The sequence below is a fragment of the Caretta caretta genome, chromosome 9, assembly GCF_965140235.1.
Source record: "Caretta caretta isolate rCarCar2 chromosome 9, rCarCar1.hap1, whole genome shotgun sequence".
In the NCBI taxonomy this organism is placed as follows: Eukaryota; Metazoa; Chordata; order Testudines; family Cheloniidae; genus Caretta; species Caretta caretta.
The window spans coordinates 89583689-89604150 of NC_134214.1; the positions used below are offsets into that span (position 1 = coordinate 89583689).

Here is a 20462-nt window from a genome sequence, read left to right on the forward strand (position 1 = left end):
ACAGTCTTCATTTCCAGAGTTGCCTCAATAAGATAGGCTTTCCACAAAGACTGTGCCATCTCTGGAACTGTGCAGTGGTATGTGAAAAGGATGCCAAATGCAAGTGCTAGCTGTAAGCAGGCTCCTGTTCAGGGACAATGGAATATTTCCTGATCAAGCCAAGAGATCAATGACATACTGTGCTAGAGTTAATCATGTATATGTACAACTTTCTGTATGGTGCGGGGAGAGGTGTTTTCTGAGTGGGTGGCAAGTAGATGAGGGTGACTTCAGAAATGTTGAGATTCTGCTGACCATGGGATTGAGCAGAATGATGAACTCACAGAATGCTGATATTGTCTTACTTCTGTAACACACACTGTAGGGTGTTTCAAGTCTCCTTTCTACTACATCCAGGTGGGACAGGTTTATTCTGAATTCTGATCTCTCATCCTGGCCCTCATCTCATGTCTCGACTACTGTAACATCCTCCACTCTGGCCTGGACAAATCCCATCTTGCCGCACTTCTTGACTTCAAAATTGTTCTGTGAAGACCTTTTTCCTGGCTTGTCGCTTCAGCCATGTCAACCCACCCTCTTTGCGACCCTCCACTGGCTCCTCCTTCTTCACCACATCACTATCCTGGCCCCACTTATCATCATGTATGTGGTATCAAGACATTGACCCTTTGCCTTGGTCACCTAAACGACATCAGTCTCAATCACCCATTTCTTAAATTTTCTAAAAACCACCTCCGTACTTTTTCCCAGGTCAGAAGGTAGACCTAATTGGTGGATAAAAATAATGAGGAAGCACTTTAATAATGAGGACCTTTTGGGGTCCTTAAAAGACTGACTAGGAAGCACAAGTGTAACAATTCCTGACTAAAAGAAGGGGAAGAAGCATGTTTCACCAGCAGGACCACCATCTCCTGAGACCCTGGGATCTACTGTGACACCACTGGGACTTTGTCCCCTGATCCTGAGCAACGTCCTGACCAGATCAGGCTAAGGGAGGGACCCAGATGACATCACCACCTCCACTGGCTCTGGCTTAATCCTAAACACCATCTGGGATGTAAGACTTTCTTTCCCCTCATTGTGTCCTTTTCCTTCCTCACCTTAGTTCTTCTGTTTCCTAGCTCTCTCTTTTTTTCCTTCTGTTTAATAAAGAGCCTGGCTTAGTCAGCCAAGACTGTATATTTTGCAACACTGCTGTGAGCCTGTGACCAGAAAAGCACCTAAAAGCAATGCCCTAAACAGCCCAACGCTGATACAAGTTTGCCAGGTCTCAGAGTGGCTGATCAGAGCGTATGCTGGGCCTGTGTTTCTCCAGCAGGGAGGTTGCAAGTGAGAGTCAACACCAGAGACAGAAGCTGCATTTTCTATCTTTGGGGTTCTGTTCTTTCACCTCTTGTGTTTGTCCTGTTTTGTCTTTTAGGAACTGGGATCAGACTTTAAACAAACAACAGCTCCAGCCCATCTTACCTAGTTTCACCTCTTTTTCCCCAAAGAGGGCAGTTATTACCAGTAGCACAAGTAGAAATAATTTCTTGCCAGTACTGCAGTCATGGGAGGGACACAAGGGGGGGGCACATTACCTCCACACATGACCCTCCATGTGACTCCTCCCTGCCCTGCCCCCAGCCCGGGGCCCCCATGCTCACTCCATCCCCTCTGACATCTGACATCCCCTTTTGGATATACAAACATCAAAATGCTTAACTACTCACTTTTCCCCCAAATATGTAGTATTCAGTCTGCTTATATGGAATATAGGAGTTGGATGAGGAGCCATTTCAGCATATGTATGATTTATTAGAAGACAAATTTTAAGTAGAACTGTATCCTAAACTGCTTTATGATATTGTACCCAAACATTGCATTTCAATGGGGGATTCAACTTCCTTTATAGGAACAGACTCCTGAAACTCTTACCAGCCCACAAAAGTGGTCTACAGTCATGCAAATAGTCCCATTGTCTTCAGTGGGATTGATCAAATTATTAAGGGTTTACAGGATTAGGTTCCAAGTTTGTAAATTGTTCTGGATGAAACTGACAATACCTGAACTGTCAGATCAGAAGGAGCTTCATTCTAATAAAGGTGTGAAAATGTGTGATAAGTCTTAGCTCCGTTGCTAAGATGAGGAACATATTTTCAGCAAAGTTCTTGGCAGATTCCTGAGGCAGCTGGCTGGTTTAAGGCTCTCACTGTCCGGCATTATAATCTTCACGTACAGTTCTCTCACCCACAAAGCTGTAAAATGAGGTACTTGTTTTCTTTGTTTTGCTGCTCCAGTTCCAGTTAACAAAATGCATGTTAGACAAGTTTGGCTGCAAAGAAGAATTCTAGGTACACTGGGGACAACACCTAATTCCCATCAAGCTGCAGAACTGGGCTGACATCAGAATCCAAACATCCTCTGGTCAGTGCAAGCGGGGCATTCCTCTAATGAGTTGGACTTGATCTGATGTAGTATGGATGTCATGAATAATTCAGACCAATGGGGAGAAACAGAATCAAAAACACTGTTTAAACACCTTCTGCCACTGCATCCCTCCCCTCTGCAGGACTCCTGACCAATGTAACAGCACACACATATGCCAACAAACGTTTGTTAGCATACGTATTGTGCTGTTAAAGCCATATAAAGAATGAATGTCCTCCCTACCGCGTTCTGCTCCTTAAAGGAGCAGAGTTCAGTGCCCCTCCCCCCACCCACCCTAAAGTCTTTCCGGTACCCCATACCCACTAAAAATCTCTTGCCGGTACTGCATCCTGGAGGGTACCGCCCTACCGACACCCCTGGTTATTACTAAGAAACTGTCAAATAAGGGGTCTTCTCTTCTTCTGAAAACTCCCTCCAGCTAAAGGAAAAGGGAATGTGGAACATGGCTAAAATAGAAGCCTTAATACTTCACATTTCAAATACTTTAACTGTTTTCTTCTTTTTCTGTATTTTAATAAAAGATTAAAAAGATGTTTAACAGTGTATTTGCCATGGTACTAAAGTAGGCTGATCTCTGTATTCCAAACCCCAAACCTTGTTTAAGACTGTTTAATGTTGGACAGTGACAGGGTAATGTTCACACCTTTGACTGTTTGGGCCCATTTATTCCACCTAAATTAACACAAAAACTACTCTAACCCTGCAAAGTTACCATCAGCAGCTCCAGAAATTTTCTGCCACATGGAAAGGGGTCCATTCCCCCCGCTCACAAACTAGAAATTCATATGGGTAATCCTGTTATCATTAACACATACAGCAGACCAGCTCATGAACTGATGGGGGAATAGCCTGCTGGTAAGTCTTTTAACTAAAAAACTATGGTAACCTAAGAAACACTGAGCACCCACAACTCCCACTGAAGTTTATGGGAGTTGTGAGTGCACAGGGCTTCTCGTGATTGAGCTTTTTCTTCCTTTTGTTTGAGCCTAATCTGGCATGATGCTGCACACTTCCTATAAGTCACTAAGCATGCTCAATCCTCAAGGAGTTCATTTGACGCTGATGGTCTCATTCACTTTCCAGGAGGGGTTAAGCATGTTGCAGGATGGAGTCCTTTTTCAGCATGAGCTGTAGAATTACTGATGTCAATCTCTTCACTGGTCCTGTTTTGTTAAATCAAAAAAGGTTCCCCTTTACAACACTACCTGTTACAGTGAGTCAGAAGATTCCTCTATTAAGGCTACTGTGATATATATGCCAGCTTCATCATATGAATTCAAAGTAATTCTAGGTCAAACCTTCAATCAAAGACACCCCTTTAAGCTTCTTTTCACCCTCATTAAAGATATATAAAAAACTGTGCAGGGAGTTGGGGAGTTAACAACATACCATTTAAAAGAGCTCTATTAAGTTTTGGGTATTTTTATCTTTTAAAAAATACATTTGCAGATTATAAATCTAAAGAGACAATTACAAAAGCATTCTGAGAGACTTTTCACTTCATCTATAAGGGGGGAAATGGTACAGGTGGCTTAGAGGAAAGAAAATACACTGCCTAAGCCTTTTTCTTGAATAGGATCCTAACTAGCCGTGTTGCAGCTGCAGTGAAGTGTCTTACATTCCTGTGATTTATTACAGTAAGGACCACGTCATCTGCCAAAGCGTGCTTGTAAGTTACAAAATGGTTTCCTAACAAAACATTAGAAAAGGCAGATTTCAGAGGCTGTTTGCATTTTTACCCTGATTAGTGTCTGTGAAGATCTTTTGAAAACTTTTGTATCAAGCACAAATACAAAATCATTGCCAAAGAGTTTTCATCAGGAAGGAAGCTCAGTTGACTCAGAGAATAGGGATGAGTCCTGAAAGAGAACACTTACAGAAGTGAGAATGCAGAATGGTATTGAAAGAAACAGAAACTCAAGCAATTCTTGGCAGTCTTCAAGCACCCTGGAGACCTGACCAAATTGTTTTGTGTTTAACATGAAGAGCTGTTCACAGACGGATGGGTTATTTTAATAGCTTTTTAACTCAACCTTGGACACCAAGGTTCAAGTCAAATTTAAGTAACAAATTAAGGGCTTGTTATGGTGGACACTCACCGCTGGAGCTCCTCCTGGCAGTCCAGTGCAGAACCACAGTTGCATCCCTCCCTCAGTTTCCCCTAATAGACATTCAGTGAGTTCAAATGAGGCTCTGATGTAGTGAACAGTGCCCCTTCAGGAGTCTATTTATTTAACCAAAGACCCAAAATGTGGTACACCCTTCAGCTGTGCATCCTAGCTGGGGGCCCGAGTTCATCTTAGTCTGTCTGCCCACCCACTGCCCCCTCCCGCTCCCCCACCCATCTGTGTCCTCCATCCAGGCTCTTTACTAGTAAGGCTCTTGACCTGGGGCCCCCTCTGTAGTCAGGCCTCCTGCCATCACCTAGGAAGTGCTCCCTCTGTGGATTTAGGGTCCCCGAAGAGGTCAAACCATTGCAGCTCTTCTCCTATGTGACATGTATTCCTCTGCAATCTGGACTTGCCTGACAAGGTCCTTTCACTGGGACCAGGTCTCCCTAAGGGCTTGACACTCAGCTTTCTCCTGTTGGAATCTCTTCCCTCCAGGAGCACCTTCCCTGGAGATCTCCCTAATCAGGTTCCCCCAAGGAGTCCTCCTCTATGTTCTGGGGCCTCCTGCCTGAGCCTTCAGAACACCTATATTAGGCCCAGGTGTTCCTTAGCAAATTAACAGCTCCCCTGCCACCTAAAAAATTAACTACTCACAAGCAGATCTGAGTTGGCTCATTCTCCTTGAAGAGACTGTCACAAGTAGGCTGGGTGTCTGACCTCCTCAGGAGTCAGCTACCCTGTGATGGGGCTTGATCCTGCTCCCCTTAAATTCTGTTTGCAAAATTGGCTTTAATGGGCACAGGGCTGGGATCAAAATTTGTCTGGTGATCACAATGGAGTTTGTGGTGAACTTTAGATCAGAAAAGCCACTGGACAATAAAACACAAGCAGTTCTGCATAATTCGACTGACAGGCAGTCTTGGATCAGGAGAGACTCTACACCAGAGTCATGAATATGCATGGAAGGTGAAATCCTGGCTCTACCAAAATCAATGGCAAAATTCCCATTTACTTCAACAGGGCCAGAAAGCTGCAGGTGCGATTGTCTACACTATGAGCAGCTCTGTCAACAGTTATTAGTTCCTCAGTGCTGAAAGGACAAAAACCTCAATCCCACACCATGTTTTTAAATTATAAGATATTGCCTGAATCAGTGTAAGTCATTCTGCTTCCCAAGACACTCAAGCACCATTTTAAAAAGTTCCATTGCTACAAATAGACCTGAAGGACCCAGCATGGACAAGAGACCAGGTCAAAACCAACATGCAAATACCAAAGAAGGGTAAAACACATGAAGTATCTAGACTTAACTAGACAGAACTAGTTTTGAAGGTGGGTGTTCTGAAGTGGGTGTTCTGTTGGGGACACCAGGCCACCAGGAAATAGACTGAGACCACCAATTTGTTTCCCATTGGCTACCAAATAGCCAGCCAACCCTTTTAGTCAAAACCAACTTGAAGTTATGTCTCAGGAAGCAAGGACTATACCATTAGCAAAATTAGGACTGAAATCTTCTAGTGTAAATAGGTGGCCTGATTTTCAGAGGTGCTGAGAACTCACATTGCCCATTGGAATGGATTTGCCAACAGCACATTACCACTGCTCCAAGTAACTAGCCATCAGTTTTCTGTAATCATTTTCTTTAATTTTCCAGGGTAGCACACAGTGTTTTGTCCTTGCCCTTGCTCCTCCCACATTTTTCTATATTCTTTTCTGAGCTATTTTGAGGAGCTACTGTGGGGGACTATTTTTGTGTTCTAAGTTGCAATGGCAGCATCACCAACTAACAGACTTTAGCTTGGGTGTAGAGGTTGGAGGCAGCTTTTGTAATAAGTTGCCATACCTTTCAGCACACAAGCCTCAAAAGCAAGCGGCCCTTGATATCTTGGCCCTTTTATTTCAATATCAGCCTACAAAATGATGGATCACCAATTGTTCAGTTCCCCAGCTGTTTTCTTCCTGCTGTTTCATTATCACAGCTGAACGTCTCATCTAAATCACTGGACAACTCTTTGGCGGAGATCCCACTGTGATGAGGTCCACTGGACTTGTTTCACTGTTTCAATTAACTGAACAATGACCATCAGAATGCTTCTGAGTATTGTAGTGCACTGTCCTCCCTCCATGTATTTCTACACTCACATTCCAGTCACCATTTTCCAAAGTCGTTAGCCCAGAAAGAGAAGCCAGACAATGAACAAGAAGCCGATGAAAATGCTTCTGGCAATTCATTTGATAAAAGCTCTTTACGCAAACTGGTGTATTATTCATATTTATTTTAAAACTACTTAGAGGTGCAAACTAAAGTCAATTCCAAACTAAGCATCTTCTGACTTTGTTCGCATTGGGAGTCACTATGTCTAACCACAAGATGACAGGAGCTCTACTTCTGAGAACCACTGTTAAATGCTAATTTTGCTCTAAAACTGGAGAAGAGGGGATTAATTATTGAGTCCAAAGACTGTCGTGTATTTTGTTGGGTTTGGATTTGTTGCCTAGCAGAAAGTATGTCTTGAACAGAAACTCATTTACCTTTTTGGTACTCCCAGGATACTCTGATTCTTAGCTTTTTCATTAAGTAGCACATGCATAATGGCATTATACCTCTTGAGCAGCAAAAACAGCACATAATTTTATCACTTAAAATTCAGTCTTTTAGGCTGTGACTAGATACTGTACATCACTGACAATTCACATTGCAAAACAGATTTATCTAGCCAGCACGTACTACTGTGCTCTCCTTTTATATTAGCCTCACAAGAACTTTCACTTAAAACTGCTCACCTACTTTTCTGAAATAACTGATTGTAACATGCCTAATTTGAATATGTCCCATTAAGATTTCCTCCGGCTAATCAAATAATAAAACTGACACCAAAGCTAAAAGTGAGCTTGGACAACCAGCTATTACATTTAAATTCAGATAAGAGAAATGCACAGGTCTGACTTGGAAATAGGACACATCGTCCGTCTGAAATGGTAGAGAGCCATGTGCTCCTCTCCAATGCACATCATGCAGAGGATCAACCCATGGAAGTTCTACAGAAAATAGAGCTAGGAGGGGAAGTGACTACACAATACATACCTTCCCACCAGCATTCCTCCTGCATCCACATCATGGAACCTGCTTCCCATGTAAATGGGGCAGCATGACTTGGCTGGAGGGAGGAGTCAGGAAACAGCCCTGGTCCCTGGCATGTTGACATCATAAAACAACATAACTGATGGTAAAAACAGAAAACAAAACCCACAGCACATCTGTGCTGCTGCCCTGAGTTGCAGTAACCATCACGTTGTACTCTCCAGCACAGGATGCTCCTGGAGGGGAAAGAACTAATGACAGCTTGACAACTCTGCCAGCCATTCTGGGGGGTGACCTGGAGCAGTATAGAACAAAGGGGAGAACTCTGTAGGGTCCAAGATCCATGGGGACCTTTTTCATGGATCTCTAGCCTGTGCATAAAATTTGGTCATGCCTCTGTGGCCTGACCAGCTTGCCCAGCAGTTCCAAGGGGTTTCAAGGGATAGCAGAATGGCATCTCCTGAAATGCCACACAGCTTTTCAGGTAAGCATTCCACTTCCATATGTTTTTACATAGGAAAGGGGTCCATAAGGTCCAGTGGAAGAGAGGACTCAGGAGCATTTTGGTTCCGTAGTTCACAAAAATGGTCTTGTCAGAGCAAAGACTGCAGCACTAGATGAGTGGCTTAAATGACAGGGGTCTGTGCAAGCCAAGAGTATCCAGTACAGCCCATTATGTTCGTTAAATGAGCTAACAGAAATAGAGCAGTACAAAGAGACTGGCTAAATTCTGCTCTCAGTTGCCCCTATAGAGCTAGATTAGCCAGCATCTGTTTAGAAGAGACAGGGTTCTAAAATTTGAAACATAGCCCTGATCTCCACAAGAAGTGACAGTGAACCCCATGGATCTCAGGCCTTGTACACTTTCCTTCTTTGCCCACATGTTGCTTCTAGCACTGGCAGCATTATTCCACCCACTATCAGCATTGCTCAGGTGCCTGTTCCAATGAGGATCAGAGAGTGCAAAGCCGCTACTGTTCATTCTCTTCCTGATCACAGTCACACGGTCAGCACTTCCCTTCCCAGGGACAGACAGGACAATCCACCTGGTCCATGAGCCCTTGGCTAGTAGGGGATGCTGAAAAGCGATGCTGTTCTCTTCCTTCCTGCCCATACAGTAAGCATGTCATGTTCACAATGCATATGGTCTCTGCTAGCTCAAAGAGTAGGAGTATCAAGGTAGGTCCCACATTTGGGCTGCCTGTGTAACGCCCACAGACCCCGGTCGTCGGCGGGTGGGATCAAACCTGGGACCTCTGGAGCTTAATGCATGAGCCTCTACCGCATGAGCTAAAAGCCAACGGGGTGTTAGCTAAGGCAGTAGAGCAAACTCATTAAAATCTCTCTCTAAGTGGTCTCGCTGCCACTAGATGGGACAGAACACCACACCCAGGAGGTGGGTGTGTTACACCAGCACAGCAATGCATTTGCTGCTGATACTGTACACTAAACTTTCTTAACAATCCAGTTTTGCACCAAAAACACAGCTAACAGACATTTTTGTTTTGTCTCGGTGCGAACAGCATGGGATGTCTCTGTGCTGACACTCCTATTCCAGCCTCAGTCTAGAAAAATGAACATCTTCTTTGAGAATCTGACATTTACAAACCTTAGCCTTCTTCTAAGAAAACAGATATGGTCAGTATGGGGACTGTCAGGGTTCCCTCCCCACTCTCAACTCTGGGGTACAGATGTGGGGACCCGCATGAAAGACCCCCTAAGCTTATTTCTACCAGCTTAGGTTAAAAACTTCCCCAAGGCACAAATCCTTCCCTGTTCTTGGATGAGTACTGCTGCCACCACCAAGTGAGTTAGACAAAGATTCAGGAAAAGGACCACTTGGAGTTCCTGTTTCCCCAAAATATTCCCCCAAGCCCCTTCACCCCTGTCACGGAGTCCTTGGGCGATGCTCTGGAACTGCTCCCCATGAAGCCAGTCAGGACTCTGGGGAAGTCTGCTTTCTGTGAGCAGACTGTCTTCAGGACACACAGCTCACCCGGCTTCCACCTTCCTGGGTCTGACCTCGGAGCATTCAGCATCCTCTGCCCCTCCGTGCGCTTCCCACAGCACGTCCACTCAGGTGGGGCTCCTGGGGAAGCCAGAGGGTCCTGCACCCCAACTTCGCAGTCAGATGTGACTCTCAGACAGCCAGTAAAACAGAGATTTATTAGACGACAGGAACATGGACTAAAACAGAGCTTGTAGGTGCAGAGAACCGGACCCCTCAGCTGGGTCCATTTTCGGGGGCAGTGAGCCAGACAACCACGTCTGCCCTTCACTCCATGTCTCCAGCCAGCCCCAAACTGAAACTCACTGCAGTTGCTGGTAGGGTGTGGAGTCACATGATGATGGCTCCTCCTCTGTGTTTCCAGCTAAAAAAAACTGAACAGGTGGGAGGAGGTAGTGAAACCAAGAGCAAAGGCAGAGAGTGTAACTAGCTTTCTTCAGGAGAGACAAAACACTTATCACACTATTGACAGCTAATATCTCACACACACGCGCACACACACATACATGGTATCGGAACAAAAATTGTGGAACTAAACAACTACTGAACTTCACTGCTCAGACCTGGTATTTTTCATTACATTCCATCCCTCACCTTTCAGTTGTGCTTTGTGGGCCATATCCTGATCTTACGTTGGTGTAAAATCCAGAATAACTACACTGACTCAAACAGTTAAGGCTTATCTAGATAAGCAGTTAGTGACCAGCAAGCTGGGGTGTAAATCTACAACACAGTAGTGTGTCACACTAAAGGTCCTTGTGGACACCACTACCACACACAGTGCAATTTTAGTGCATGGTAGCAGAGGCTACACAGACAGTCAGCATGCGACAGGCTAATGAGCGGTACATTTACATCCCAGCTTGCTGCACACTAGTTGTTCGTCTAGATAAACCTTCAAGTGTTCTTTATTTGGTTTCCTATTGCTCTTTCGCTTCCTTGCACTGTCCCCATGGACTCCTTTTCCAGCTTCCTTTTTGGACGAGACATGTGGGTGTTTTGAACAAGATCAATTGATGCAGATGTAGGTTTAGTCATTTAGGTCATTCATCTTGATCAAGTGAATTAACCCCCACTCACAGCAGAGCAAGAAGTGTCTCTGAAGTGGACTCAAACCCCATAAAGCACACACCAAGCAATAGTCGAACGGGCACAAAGAAATCTGTTTTATTAGCAATAAAATAGCTATTTAAATTCTGGCAGGTTAGAGGAGACCTTATAAACTAAACTATAGAAGAACTGAGATGTTATCTAAAGCCTTCAATTTACAAATGTTTTGCTTATTCCACACTTATCTCCTGCTTTTCTTCCCTTGATTTTAAAAGAAATTCTAGGGGGTATCTACATTATCATAGGAATTATGCGAGTAATAACTATATTTAAATACAGTTGTCAGTAGGAGAGTTCTAGCACAATCTTCCTGTCCAGGGTGAATAGGGATTTTTTTCCCAAAGGACTTTGCTTTCCAAACTATGAGTTAGGCCATAGCTAGACCGGCCATTTTTTGTATAGTGTTCCAATTATTATAGCACAGTTTGTGCAAGGCCACAAGAAAAATGGGAGTGAATCAGTCCTGCATACTGATGCACATTCAACTCAAACCAAGGCCAATTTAGAATACTTAGGAGGCCTGTGTGAAGTGGGTCTGGAAAATCTATTTATTATCCATTTACCAATCTGCTGAGGATTCTTCTTTCATAGCACAAGAAAGAATAATAAGTATCACTAAAGGAAAAAGAAAAGGAGTACTTGTGGCACCTTAAAGACTAATAAATTGGTTAGTCTCTAAGGTGCCACAAGTACTTTTCTTTTTGCGAATACAGACTAACACGGCTGTTACTCTGAAACCTGTCATTACTAAAGGAAAGTTCCTCTGTATGCAAAGTATTTTCATTAATAATGAGGTTTTATTTGCTGTTTAAAGATTGACTTGCTTTTTTTCCTGTTGTGTCACATTGTGATGCAGAAAGCCAGCCGATGAATTATACTACGGGAGATCAAATCTCCTCTTAACACAGTACATGGTGCTGATTCCTGCCTCTCTGCCATGTATATTGGCCAAATCTGACAGTCTCTATGCAAAAGAATAAATGGACACAAATCTGACATCAGGAATCATAATATTCTAAAACCGGTAGGAGAACACTTCAACCTCTGTGGTCACTCAGTAAAAGATTTAAGGGTGGCAATTTTGCAACAGAAAAGCTTCAAAAATAGACTCCAGTGAGAAACTGCTGAACTTCAATTAATATGCAAACTAGATACCATTAACTTGGGTTTGAATAGAGATTGGGAGTGGCTGGGTCACACATATTGAATCTATTTCCTTAAGTTAAGTATCCTCACACCTTCTTGTCAACTGTTTAAATGGGCCATCTTGATTATCACTACAAAAGTTTTTTTCTCCTGCTGAGAATAGCTCATCTTAACTAATTAGCCTCTCACAGTTTGTATGAAGAAAAGGAGTACTTGTGGCACCTTAGAGACTAACAAATTTATTTGAGCATAAGCTTTCGTGAGCTACAGCTCACTTCATCGGATGCATTCGGTGGAAAATACAGTGGGGAGATTTATATACATAGAGAACATGAAACAATGGGTGTTACCATACACACTGTAACGAGAGTGATCACTTAAGGTTCCTTCTCCACTCTGAACTCTAGGGTACAGATGTGGGGACCTGCATGTCTTTAAGGTGCCACAAGTACTCCTTTTCTTTTTGAAACCTGATAGTTTGTATGGTAACTTCCAAGTTATCTGTATGTGTATATATATCTATATCTATATATCTTACTATATGTTCCATTCTATGCATCTGATGAAGTGAGCTGTGGCTCACGAAAGCTTATGCTCCAATAAATTTGTTACTCTAAGGTCCCACAAGCACTCTTGTTCTTTTTGCAGATACAGACTAACATGGCTGCTATTCTGAAATTAAATGATATGATATTACTCAGGCTTGATAGTGTTTATTCGTATAGGACTTTATCCTGGACATGGTCTAAAACTGGTTCTGTCTTCTTTACCTTTCGTTTGCTGTCCTGTATTCCTTTCATTAACTAGCTTGTTTTAAAACAAGGGAGCAATGCTGGGAAATTAAACTAGTCACATAAATACACTCAAAAAGAAAGATGAAGAAGGGCAATAACTAACAAAATGGACAGTAAGCATCCTGTACTACATAGTACAATTCTTTCACAGCAGTTGCATAGCCATTCCTACCACCACAGACCCTGACTCCTCTCTCATAAAATATAACGCCTGGACCAATCTACATTTACTTCACCACTGATCTGTAAATTCAGCAGAGAAAAAAATAAGAGACACTATACCACAAGATGGCAGACTTTCTCTTCTTATTTTCCTCTACATTTCCCCACCATTTATCATAAACTCCCTCAGGACCAAGTAAGTTCCTTTGTGGCTACAAACTTCAGAGAAAAGAAGAGGTAATTTTTGCTACAAGTGAATAAGCAATGTTTGGCCACATTTTACGAACAAGGCGTACGTTTTCCCTTTGCAGATATACAAAGACACGGAGGCAATCTAATCCTTTCTATAATTATATTTACTTGCCCCAAGTCTGGAAAACTTACTTCTATGAATCTTATGTGGCAGTACACTTGCCTACTCCTAGGAACAGTTGTGGTGAGGTTGAGTCTAGCCATATTACCTCATTATGTTCCTATTCCTAAAATAAATGTAAGATGGACTTTGTTCTCTTATCTGTCCATTATCAGTTAGACAGAACAGACAGATTTTTTTCCTTTATAAATTATCATCATTGCTATCATCATTGTAGGCACAGGTCCCACATCTCATTTCTATTACTGGGAGGGGGGGGGCAGCAGGGGGGGTGAGATGCCCAATCCACTGACCTCTGTCACTGATACTATACAATAACCAAGGAGAGACAAATTCTAATATTTATATGTCCAAAAACAGGGGGAGGGGGCGGAACAGAAAAATGTAAATCATTTTCTTATCATTCAGTCCCTTCTCTATTTTACATTCTCCTGCATGTTACATGGAGCTACAGAAAGACCCCCTACTCTAATGACCTCATTTTACCAAAAGGTCATTGACTTTGCCCAAACTCTGCCTTCTGGAACAGAAAAACTCAATAGCACCTCTTCAAGCTAACCTAGTGGTGGCATGTTTTGTCTTGTGTGTATGTTTACAGCTGCTCAACAGTGGACAGCACGAGAATTACTCAAATGGGGTATAATTTGCCCTATTGTGTTACCAGCAGGATGAGATTCTCTCTTACCTTATGCTTGTGCTCTGAGGCCCCCACTTCAGCAAGGCACTTAAGCACATACTTAACTTTAACCTGAGGCATCTTTGTGTGTGTATGTGATATGTGTGGTGGTTTTATGTGTTATGGAGGAGCAGTTCTCATATATGTGAGGCAAATGATATATGTGGGTGGTATATAATTGAAGTTGCACTGCGGCAGGGTGGGGGGATTGGGAAGAAGGGCTGTGGGGGATGGGAGGATAGGGGGGAACGGCTGTCTGGGGGTGGGGGGAAGGACTATGCGGGGGGGAGGGACGGTCGGTGGGCAGGAGGGGCCGTGTTGCTGGGGGGGGAAGGGCTGTGCGAGGGGGAAGGATGGGGGGAAAGGCTGGGTGGGGGATGGGGAGAAGGGCTGTGGGTGGGAGAAGGATCGAGGAGATGGGAGGATGGGGGGAAGGGCTGTGTGGGGGAGTGACGGTCGGTGAGCAGGAGGGGCCGTGTTGCTGGGGGGAAGGGCTGTGCAGAGGGGAAGGATGGAGGAAAGGCTGGGTGGGGGGGGATGGGGAGAAGGGCTGTGCGAGGGGGAAGGGTGGGGGAAAGGCTGGGTGGGGGGATAGGGAGAAGGGGTGTGGGTGGGGGAAGGATAGGGGAGAAGGGCTGTGGGTGGGGGAAGGGTGGGGGAAAGGCTGGGGGGGAAGGGCTGTGCGGGGGAGAAGCGTGGGGGGGATGGGGAGAAGGGCTGTGGGTGGGGGAAGGATGGGAAGAAAGGCTGGGTGGGGGGATGGGGAGAAGGGCTGTGGGTGGGGGAAGGATAGGGGGAAAGGCTGGGTGGGGGGACGGGGAGAAGGGTTGTGGGTGCGGGAAGGGCTGTGGGGAGGGAAGAATGGGGGGGTGGGGAGAAGGGCTGTGGGTGGGGGGAAAGGCGGGGGGGAAGGGTGGGAGGGATGGGGGAAGGATGGGAAGAAAGGCTGGGTTGGGTGGGGGGATGGGGAGAAGGGCTGTGGGTGGATGAAGGGTTGTGGGTGCGGGAAGGGCTGTGGGGAGGGAAGAATGGGGGGGTGGGGAGAAGGGCTGTGGGGGGGAGAAGGGTGGGGGGAAAGGCGGGGGGGATGGGGAAAAGGGCTGTGGGGGGAAAGGCTGGGTGGACGGATGGGGAGAAGGGCTGTGGGGGGGGGGAGGGCGGTCGGTGGGCGGGAAGAGAGGGATATGTGTCCCCGCCCCCTCGCCTAGCCGCTCTGGCTCCAACGTCAGCTCCGGCCTCTCCGCCCTAGAACGCCCGGAGCCCTGCGAACCAGCGAGGGGCCGCGGCCGGAAGGGCTGCGGGCGGCTCTCGCGCCCTGCCTGCCGGAAGAGGAAGTAGTAATTCCGCCTTCGTCTCCGGGTGGGGGTGGAGCTCGAGCTCGTCCTCGCTGGGCCGGTGGTCCCGTCCGCTCGGCGGCACCGGTGAGTGCGGGGCGGGAATTTCCCAGCACGGGCACAGGGGAGACTCCCGCCAGGCGCCAAGAAAGTACCCCCCGTTCCAACGGGCTCCTCTGGCGCCCCCCCCGGGAGAGGGGCATAACCTCCCACAACCCCCCCGTTCCAACGGGCTCCTCTGGCGCCCCCTCCCCCCCCCCGGGAGAGGGGCACAACCGCCCACCCCCTCCCCCGTTCCGACGGGCTCCTCTGGCGCCCCCTCCCTCCCCCCCCCCCGGGAGAGGGGCACAACCGCCCACCCCCTCCCCCGTTCCGACGGGCTCCTCTGGCGCCCCCCACCTTGGGAGAGGGGCATAACCGCCCTCCCCCGTTCCGACGGGCTCCTCTGGCGCCCCCCACCGTGGGAGAGGGGCATAATCGCCCACCCCACCCCCATTTCGACGGTCTCCTCTGGCGCCCCCCCTCCCCCGAGAGAGGGGCATAACCGCCTCGCCCCCCCTGTTCCGACGGGTGGTCCTCACCGCCCACCCTAGGGTGAGGGGAATAACCTCCCCTTCCAGTTGGCTGCTTTGGTGGGCCTCACCCTCCTTTTTCAGAACATAGATGATTCTCCTTTCCTTTCCCATTACCCCTGCCTCGGGAGAACAGATTAGGGTAACCAGATGTCCCGATTTTATAGGGACAGTCCCGATATTCTGGGCTTTGTCTTATATACCTGTTCTTCCCCTACATCCCGTCCCCCCCCTGATTTTTCTTACTAGCTGTCTGGTCATCCTATATCAGGTGCTAACAAGAGTAAACATCCCTCATGCTCCTAGGGACCTGCCCCTAAACCACTTGCCTTCTGCTTAAGTCTCTCTTCCTTCCACATACCATGTTTGTGCAGCAGTCACACCTGTCTCAGCAGTTACTGTCATTAGAAGAGAGTGTCATGCTCCAGCTCAGACAGGCCAAGTAAAGCCCAAGAGATCCGCTTTGTTCCTGTGCCCTTTCGTAGGACAAGGTTGTTAATAAATTGAAGACTCAAAATAGTGCACAACACTAAATAATAGTGACTGTTCCTGCTGCCCACACCTTGGAAAGGGAATGATTTGTGCTTCTATGCTAGGTAGCACTTTCCTGCCTACTATGGGGAGACCCACACTAGCACTCCCCTGACTTTGCTGCCCTTACCTAAAAGGAAGGAAACCTTATACAGTACTTACCTTTCTGTAGGTTATATGCTTTCTCCTACTCTTAACACCTCCACCTGTAACTCCCAGTTTTAAAGGCCCAAACTCTGTAACAGATTAATTGAAATGTATCTGTGCACCCACTGCCCTGTTACAAGGACCGCTATGCTGGTCTTCTGTATAAAGGCACTAAACTCTCAAACCCTTTCCCACAGCTCAATTAATAGATCTGATTAGGAAATAATCCAGATTATTGTTTCCCAGGACGGACAGCTGAGACCATTCTGCAGTTTAGTTGTTAAGGAGAGAGCCCACAGAAAGAGCATGCACCTTACTATACATATGGCAAGACTCAAGTTTAGCCTGATCTCCAGTGATAAATTCCCCAGCCAAGGAAACGCAGTCAGTCTGTGTGGGATGAGAGGAGAAGCAGGATTGTGAATCATACTTGGTATGGCAAGGCTTTGTCCTTCAAAATAGCTTTACTTGATTAAAGTTTTGGATTGAATTACAGTGAAAACCAGGTTTCAGAGAGGTAGCCGTGTTAGTCTGTATCAGCAAAAAGAACGAGGTGTACTTGTGGCACCTTAGAGACTAACAAATTTATTTGGGCATAAGCTTTTGTGGGCTAAAACCCACTTCATCAGATGCATGCAGTGGAAAATACAGTAGGAAGATGTATACAGAGAACATGAAAAAATGGGTGGTGGTATACCAACTGTAACTAGACTAATCAATTAAGGTGCGCTATTATCAGCAGGAGGAAAAAAAACTTTTGTAGTGATAATCAGGATGGCCCATTTCAAAGAGTTGACAAGAAGTTCTTTTGACTGATGTTTCGGCTGACAGCTGCCTGTCGCAGCAATGATTACTTACCTGCAACTCTGCTTCTCTGAAGATACCTGGATTTCTATGCTAGGGTTCTCAGCTCCCTGGCATGAGACAGGCTGGAGCTTCCTTAGGTCTCCAAAATTTTGAGCCCATGGGGCATAGGCAGCTAGTACTCATTCTGATAACAACTGCCAGTTTCCACTTCCTTTGTTAGAGTAAAGGTAAGCTGTTCCATCCAGTGCACAGACAAGAAATTGAACACAGATTTCTGAGGATAAAGACCTTGTGGGAATACTTTTACAGAATTAATATGGAAACATCTTTATCCTGTAACTTTACCATAATAATTAGGATTGGTAAAAGCATTATAATTCTTGCTGCTCCTCTCATGACAATGTACAGTGGCTTAACAATTTAAACTACAGAAGAAAGTTAAAGGAACTATAATTGCAATTTAAAATTTAGGAACTTCTTTTAAACTATGAACAGAAAAAAATTATGTTGAGATAAAATTGAATCTTTACAAATAATTATTTCCATAACCTCTCAAAAGGTGTTTTTTCTTTCTAGGAAAAAATGGTTTCTGAAAGCAGTTCTTTTGTGAAAGGTATGATGTTAGGAGGACTCTTCTGTGTGTTTGTTACACTCGTAGGACATATTAAAATGGGCCATGGGACTAAAACACATCACCATGAGCATCATCATATTCAAGCACCTAACAAGGAAGATGTCTCAAATTTGTCAGAAGGTGAGCGCATGGAGCTCAGCCATAGTATCCGTGTTTATTGTATCATCCTTGTAAAACCTAAAGATCTTGGAAATTGGGCTGCTGTGAAAGAAACATGGAGCAAACACTGTGACAAGGCAGAATTCTACAGTTCTGAAAGCGTTAAGGTGTTTGATTCTATTGTTCTCAACACAAATGACATGTGGGTGATGATGAGAAAAGCTTATAAATTAGCATATGAACGCTATAAAGATGAGTACAACTGGTTCTTTCTAGCACATCCAACTACATTTGCTGTTATAGAAAATCTCAAATATTTCTTGCTTAAAAAAGACGCATCGCAGCCTTTTTATATAGGTCATACTGTAAAATCAGGAGAGCTTGAGTATGTGGATGGTGATGGAGGAATTGTCTTAAGTATAGAGTCCCTAAAAAGACTCTGTCAAGTTTTTGAAGACTCTGATAAGTGTCCAGAACAGGGAGGCTTGATCTGGAAACTCTCTGAGGATAAACAACTAGCAGTCTGCCTGAAATATACTGGAGTATTAGCTGAAAATGCAGAAGATTCTGAAGGAAAAGATGTCTTTAACACCAAATCAGTTGGTTCTCTTATTAAAGAAGCAATGGCTAATCACCCTCAAAAAGTAGTAGAGGGATGCTGTTCTGACATGGCCATCACTTTCAGTGGACTGGCTTCTAACCACATGCATGTAATGATGTATGGTGTTTATAGGCTCAGAGCATATGGGCACAATTTCAAAGATGCTCTGGTTTTCTTACCTCCCGCAGGTTCAGAGAATGACTGATATCTGTTCAAAGAAGGCATATGTATTGTGTAGAACATGCAGTCAGCTGTTAATGCATAATGTGACTTGCATGTATACAAGCTGGTGCAATTTTTGTATTTGATGGTTTCTGTGTATTTTTTGCACATCAGGGTTTGGTCATTTTAGTTTTAAAAGGGGGAATCTTTTTTTCTAAAACTTTTATACAAAAACGTTTCTGGCGCTTGACTGTGTTGGAATGAAAAATGTTAACGGTAATGCTAAAATCTGTGATAAAGGAAATGAATTTATAGGGATGTTTGTATGGCTAAATATTTATAAGTGAAAACAAATGAATCTTAATCTATTGTAATTTAAATATATTTTTGCAAGATTTTTTGATTTTGAACTCTTCCATGCACTTCTTGAAAATCTTTATCTTTCTAAGATGTACAAATAAAAGTGAAAATACAGATTTAGTATTAAAGTACAACTTTAAGCAGTTTTCTTTACCCTCGTGCATAGAGCAATTTTTTTCAGTTTGTTGTAATCTAGAATAGAAATGTCAGTGGCCTGAATTTTCACACTTTCAGGAAAAGGTAGCAGCATTAATATGAAGAAACCTAATCAACTTCATAACCTGCTGAAGGCTGCTGTACCTACTGATTGACTAAGCAGCATTAACGTCTATGAGAAAAACATGCATTTCCTCTGTTTTACTTTGTACACTTGCTAGCACTCTGCACAGTTCAGGGACAAAAGCATATCCACTGTCTTCACTACCTTCTGCAAAAACACCAGTGAAGCTGAAAGTAAGAGGCAGCATACAGATGGGTGCAGGAGACAGGCATCGAGACAGAGGATATGATGAAGCATGTTTGATATTGCTGTTGGGACCCATCTAAAAGGTCCTTCTAACCATCAGTGGGGGCTGGGAATCTTCATGTAAAACAAGTTTGTATGGTAACTCAGGACATGGTCTATTAAACAGAATTTTCTAGCAGTTAGCAATTTCAAAAAATCAAGATGGCAGTGTACCTTTAATGGATTCTGGCTCAAACCACTGAAGGTGACAATATTGAAATGCTGCATCTAAAACAAATATTGTTTGCTCTAAATCCTAGTCACAAACTTTTCCTGCTTTCCATGCCATAGTAGACATTACATACACTACTACATAGACATTATGTACACTGGTTTTATATATTTACATCCCATCCTCAAGATGACTAGTTAACGGTCTACATATATCACTACTTGCATGGAAATAACTTGGTTAGCACAAGGGTGGGTGTTTTTGTTTGTTTTTAGAGAAAATATCAACCCTATGATTGTGGAAGCTGCTGTACTAAAATTTCACCTTTACAACTGAAACTAGTATTAGTTAGCCAATTGCAAGTGTCACAGAAAGGTAGATACTGACCCTCCGCTTCACTAAATGTGTAGTACAGACAAATAGGGAGCAGCTTTGTAATTGGGAATGACCAGTTAAAAATTAAGATGAAAGGGTTTTTTCATTCTTTACTATTTCTATAGTTAGAGTATCCCTTTAACTCACTCATTTTTTCAAAAGTTGTTACTGTGACATTAAAATCTGTTAAGCTGTGGCAAAGTACAGGAAACTTCAACCAAAGGTAGTTTTATCAAATGTGGATTTATGTTATCAGACGTCGAATAGAAGA

The 20462-nt window shown here is 44.4% G+C and overlaps 1 protein-coding gene across 1 annotated transcript; it reads left to right on the forward strand.

Annotated features, from left to right (window-relative positions):
* Window positions 1-15182: 15182 nt before the first annotated feature.
* On the forward strand, window positions 15183-19292 carry C1GALT1C1 (C1GALT1 specific chaperone 1). The gene is made up of 2 exons (XM_048864145.2): window positions 15183-15313; window positions 17860-19292. The coding sequence occupies exon 2, from the start codon at window positions 17866-17868 to the stop codon at window positions 18820-18822; it is 957 nt and encodes a 318-aa protein (XP_048720102.1). The 5' UTR covers window positions 15183-15313; window positions 17860-17865; the 3' UTR covers window positions 18823-19292.
* Window positions 19293-20462: the final 1170 nt, after the last annotated feature.